This window comes from Octopus sinensis, linkage group LG8 (assembly GCF_006345805.1).
Source record: "Octopus sinensis linkage group LG8, ASM634580v1, whole genome shotgun sequence".
Classification (NCBI taxonomy): domain Eukaryota; kingdom Metazoa; phylum Mollusca; class Cephalopoda; order Octopoda; family Octopodidae; genus Octopus; species Octopus sinensis.
The window spans coordinates 75,850,699-75,856,698 of record NC_043004.1 but is presented as its reverse complement, the minus strand read 5'-3'; the positions used below and the strand labels follow the sequence as shown (position 1 = coordinate 75,856,698).

Genomic DNA, 6,000 nt, shown 5'->3' with positions numbered 1-6,000 from the left:
ATGAAGTCCGTCAGGTTCGCACATTTGCCTGAGTGGCAGTAGGTGGTCAGTTAGTTAATTAATTGGTTTTCTGGAATTTACGGTTACAAATGGTTAAATCACTTGTTTGAAGATATTTTTTCCTTATCCATTTCTTGTGCCTTGGCCATAACCTCCATTGTACATCTGAGTACCCAGCCTGACATTGTTCAACATATCTGTGGCAGCATTAACCCTTACTGCATGGGAGCTGAGTATAGTTGGTTCCGTGTATGTGCACTTGGAGACATAGAAACCAAGTGAACTCTTCTTTGATAATGGGGTACTTTTATGGAATTCTCCACATTTCATTTTTACTGACCAACAGAAAGAGATTACTAGCACACTGTATCTTCTTTTATTTGTTTCAGTTATTTGACTGTGGCCATGCTGGAGCACCACTTTTAATCGAACAAATTGACCCCAGGACTTATTCTTTGTAAGCCTAGTACTTATTCTATCAGCTCCTTTTGCCAAACCGCTAAGTTACAGGGACGTAAGCAGATCACCGTCGGTTAATAAGTCATCTTGTCAGGGGTGAGACAACATCTCTGGTGCTGGTGGTGGGTAACAAACAGAGACAACATGGTTAGGAGGCAAACTATTTAGTCTCACAAGTACAAGACAGTCTATCCCCTCATTACTGGTGGCATGAAAAAAGGCAACCAACACATTCTGTAAAGACATATTGGAGCAGAGAGGAATCTTCAGTGTTGCCCTAGATAAACAGCTGTTCTCAACTGGGGTCTGTATGACCCTGGGGAGTCCAGATGAGATTTTTGGGGTCCGTGGTAAGTTATATGTGCATTTAACATGCACATATACTGTGAATGCGCATGGTTCAGTGATTACAGCATCGAGCTTACATTTGTGAAGTTGTGAGTTCGATTCCCGGACCGGGCTGCGTGTTGTGTTCTTGAGCAAGACACTTTATTTCCTGTTGCTCCAGTTCACTCAGCTGTAGAAATGAGTTGCGATGTCCCCTTGTATCGGCCCCTTTACCTTTCCCTTGGATAACATCAGTGGCGTGGAGAGAGGAGGCTGGTATGCATGGGCGACTGCTGGTCTTCCACAAACAACCTTGCTCAGACTTGTGCCTGGGAGGGTAACTTTCTAGGTGCAATCCCATGGTCATTCATGACCGAAGAGGGTCCCCTCCTCTCCTCATATTGTTTTATCAATTTGCATTTTATTTTATAATAGTTTTATATATCAAGTGTCAAAAGAATTTTATTGTACATTAATGGTTTGGTTCTTGACATTATTTCACAGCATTTAACAACATAAAAAGAACACAAACAAAAGAAACAGGAATATATAAAAAAATGAAAGAAATAAACAGTAAAATAGGTTTTATATTAAATTTCTCTAGAAATTTAGTTTTATTTACCAAAAATGCATTAAATATCAAGTTGATTTTTCAACAAGACAGAAGAAGAAAGATATTTTCAAACAAAGGCAGGAAGTAGAAAAAGAAATGTCGTTAATATTTCTTCAAAAACCCAAGGATTTTGCAACAGTTTTACGCGCTATGCTGTTGAATCTCTGACGGTCTTCTCGCCATGTTTTGGCAGCATCTACGTTGGCTGCACTCTCGTCATTTGGTTCTGTAATAAGAAACAAATAAATATACAGAAAAAAAAATTGAATTATAGAACTGACAGCAACAATATTATCATCAATTTATCAATTTACTTTAAGCGCACGTGCGCACACACACACACACACATGCACAACCAGCACGGCAGACATACAAACAGCAAATTTAAGTATTTCTCCAAAGACTGAAAAAAAAATGATGAACAGCCTTAATCAATTTTTGACACTTATTGTGTTTGTGTGTATATACGTATATACATTATATGCATACACATACATGTATTTATGCATACACACACACATATATACATACGTACATACATATATACACATAAATATATGCACACTTATACATATATATACACACACACATACACATAAATATATACATAAAAATATACATACATATATACATGAACACATATACATACACACACATATATATACCATCATCATTTAACAGCCATTGTCCATGCAGGCATGGGTTGGACAGTTTGTCTCGGTTGGCATGCTGCACCAGTCTCCAATATACACACATACATATATACATATGTGTGTGTGAATATATATATATACATATATATATATATATATATATATATATATAATATATATATACATATATATACACATATATATATTTATATACACATACACATATATATATGTATACACACATATACACAAACACACACACACATATTTACATATGTGTATACATATCATCATCGCCATTAAACATCTGTTTCACTTGCTGGCATGAGTTGGATGGTTTGTCATGGAGCTGGCTACCAGGATGGAGCTGTTCAGACTCCCAGCTGTCTGTTGTGGCATGGATTCTACAGCTGGATGCCCTTCCTAATGCCAACCACTTAACAGAGTGTGCTGGGTGCATTTTATGTGCCACCAACATGGGTGCTTTTTAAGTGGCACTGGCATCTGAAAGGACACGCTTGTACTTGTGGAAGAGAGTGGTTTTACTCAGCTCAAGTATGTCTCAAGTACAGCAAATTGCCACACCTCCCAAGACCCTTTCCCACCACTTCATCCCACATCTTCCTGGGCCTACCCCTTCCACAGGTACCCTCCACAATTAGAGCTTGGCACTTCTTTATGCAGCTGTCCACATCTGCATGCATCACCTAGCCAAACCAGTGCAGTCTTCTCTCTTGCATACAACATCTGATGTTTTTCTCTTGAATCAATGGATGTACACTGACATTACCCATCCAGCGGGGCATGCTAGCCTCCTTTCAAGCTTTTGGAAGTCCTCTGTAGTCGACGCCAGTTTCACTGCCATGCAGCAGAGCTATATGTACACAGGCATCATATACTCTGCCTTTCACTCTGAGGGAGAGGCTCTTAGTTATACATACATACACAAAGATACACTATATGGGGAGCTAGCCTCTGGCAGATGTGTTTGCAGACAACCACATCTCCGTTTCAAGGATGTGTGCAAATGTGACATGGAGGCTATGAGTACGAATACCAAAACCTGGGAGGACATGGCAAGAGACCGTTCCTGCTGCAGACAGATGGATGAAAGGTAAAGTTGACCTCGGCAGAATTTGAACTCAGAAATGTAAAGACAGACGAAATACCTATTTCTTTACTACCCACAAGGGGCTAAACACAGAGAGGACAAACAAGGACAGACAAACGGATTAAGTCGATTATATTGACCCCAGTGTGTAACTGGTACTTATTTAATCAACCCCAGTGCGTAACTGGTACTTATTTAATCGACCCCGAAAGGATGAAAGGCAAAGTCGACCTTGGTGGAATTTGAACTCAGAATGTAATGGCAGACGAAATACGGCTACACATTTCGCCCGGTGTGCTAACGTGTCTGCCAGCTCGACGCCTTAATGAACACATACATGCGGTGGGCTTCCACTGTTCTTTTCCAGCGAATTCGTCTCACAGTATTGTTTAAGTTGAGGCCACTGTAGAGGCCGTTGCCCAAAGCGCTGCTTGGTAGGATTGTGTACAGAAGTGTAATGAGTTGTATTATTTCATGTTTGATGTCAACTGTAAAGACTGGGGGTGAGATTTATTACCAAGAGAGGAAAGCTGATAATAAGTTTGAATATGAAAGGAAACAAATTTTGAACCTAAGCTTAACATAAATTTTGGGTGCAGCTTCAACCTGAGTAAATATGTAAATATGGTGTTTGTTTGTGGAAGAAACAGCTTAACCACACACATACATTGAGTCTAGGACATTAGCTCCATCGACAATAGCTCCACCAAAGACAATTACCCCTGTGGACAACAGATGATGATTTAAAATGTCTTTATATATTGGAGAGGGGGGTAACTGTCCTAGGGGGTAGTAGTTGTCGGAGGGAATTGTCGTACTGGGGCGGGGGGTAATTCTCTTGATACGCATACATTTCCTATTTACCTTTTACCTGTTTCAGTTATTAGACTACAGACATACTGGGGCACCACCTTGACGAATTTTTAGACGAATGAATTTGACTAAGTTACAGGGGATGTAAATAAACCAACTTTGGTTGTCAAGCAGTGGTGCGATACCAACACAGACACACACACAAGCTAGGCTTCTTTCAGTTTCCTTTTACCAAATCCACTCACAAAGCTTTGGTTTTATCTTTATTTGACAGAGTTGGTCCAAGGTTCCACACAGTGGGACTGAACTTGGAACCATGTGGTTGGGAAGCCAACTTCTTACCACTCAGATAACTACAGTACTCTGGAAAGTAATTTCTCACCTGCTAACATACTGACAACAGAGAGAAGGATTTTCTCAACACTTTGTACTGGACTCCACCTTTCAGCACTGGTCTCATATCCCATGGGGTCGTCTCCAGGTGCATGAAGAATTGAGATACATACACGGCCGTCAACATAAACTGCAAAAGCAGAAGAGAATCACAAGCATTTAGAGAGAACACACAAAAGAAAAAGAAAAACCATGCCAACATGGTTTTAATAATGATGAGAGAGAGAGAGAGAGAGAGAGAGAGAGAGAGAGAGAGAGAGGACCAGAAAATAAAATAATGTTCCAAAAACATTAGAGTTAACAAGAAAGCATCATTTTGGCTGATGTTAAAACCTAGCACTAAGTTTTACATAATTCTTTTCTCTCTCTATAATGGCTGTCTAGCAATAGCACAGGCCCTTGGAAATTCTGGGTTGGTGTCTGACATGCTGGAAGACTACTGGGAGCAAGGCATTCTTAGCATTTGCTAAAGCATGTCTCTAGGAGAAGGTCACTCTGATATAAAACCAAATATGCAGGGAGTGGCATTGAACATTTTGGGGACCTTTTACTTGCACCTGAAATCATGGTGCTCCCACACTCCTGAGCCCACGACACATATTAGTAGTGGATGTCTGGTCCTGGCTTGTCTCTGAATCATGTCAGTAGGATGGACAGGGTCGGTGAGGTGGTGTGCAAGCCTTATTGGACTTAAAAGTTCAGATTGTGCAATCACTGGCAAGGTGACAATCTGAGGTTCAGTTGAGCAGGTTGGTGCTGCAGCAAATATGGACATTGCAGGTGTGTATCCAGGTGAAGCTGACTGCTGCTGCAATAACCTCATGCATGGACATTGCTGGCATTTCGTATGGGCAATGGTCAGTGATGGTCTTTCTTGGTCACGAGTAGACAGCCTTCATCATCATCATATATATATTTTTGTGTGCACAGTTTGTGACAGACCATGCTTTTCTTTTGCTCAGCTCGAATCTCATTTGCAAACCCATGAAAAACGAACCTCCACCAACTATTCTGTCTGTATGTCTGTGCACACCTTTCAATGCAGTGTATGCCAGAAGGTTTGCAAATCTAAAAGAGGCCTCAAAACATATTTTAAGATCCACAAAAATCAGAACTTAGCTGTAGCTCTTGGTGGTTCAAACCAGATATGCAATCTATGTGGCTGTCTTTTCAAAACATTGTTTGGTTTAAAAATCCACATCAGATGCCATGATGGTTCTAAGGTGGTCAAACTCTGCATTAGAAGTAGACAACCACCACTACCATATATATATATATACACACACACTCACACATATGTGTGAGTGAACAATCGAAAGAAGGTAGCACTCAATACACTTGACAGGTGCTGCATATACTTTTAACAGCAGTCTGATTCAGCTCCACCTGGCTTGGGGTGATAACAGAAGACACTTGCCCAAGGTGGCACAGAATGGGATTGAACCTGAGATTACATGGTTGAGAAGCAAGCTTCTTACCCACACAGCCACGCCTGTGCCTATAGGAAAATATTCAAATAGTTATTTGTTGAAACCTTGCTGAGATTCATTTTGATTTTACTTTTCATGAAGGTTAACCCTTTCGTTACTGTATTTGTTTTGAGATGTTTCATTCAATTAATTTTAAATATA

The 6,000-nt window shown here is 40.3% G+C and overlaps 1 protein-coding gene across 1 annotated transcript in view; it reads right to left on the bottom strand.

Annotated features, from left to right (window-relative positions):
- Positions 1 to 1,392: 1,392 nt before the first annotated feature.
- The window catches only part of LOC115215205 (ubiquitin-conjugating enzyme E2 G2), a 148,611-nt gene continuing 144,003 nt past the window's right edge, over positions 1,393 to 6,000 (bottom strand). The window contains exons 4-5 of the mRNA XM_029784409.2: positions 4,359 to 4,499; positions 1,393 to 1,625 (exon numbers count right to left, since the gene is read on the bottom strand). Coding sequence (XP_029640269.1) covers positions 1,513 to 1,625; positions 4,359 to 4,499 — 254 coding nt within the window. The 3' untranslated portion in view covers positions 1,393 to 1,512. The remainder of the gene's footprint in view (positions 1,626 to 4,358; positions 4,500 to 6,000) is intronic.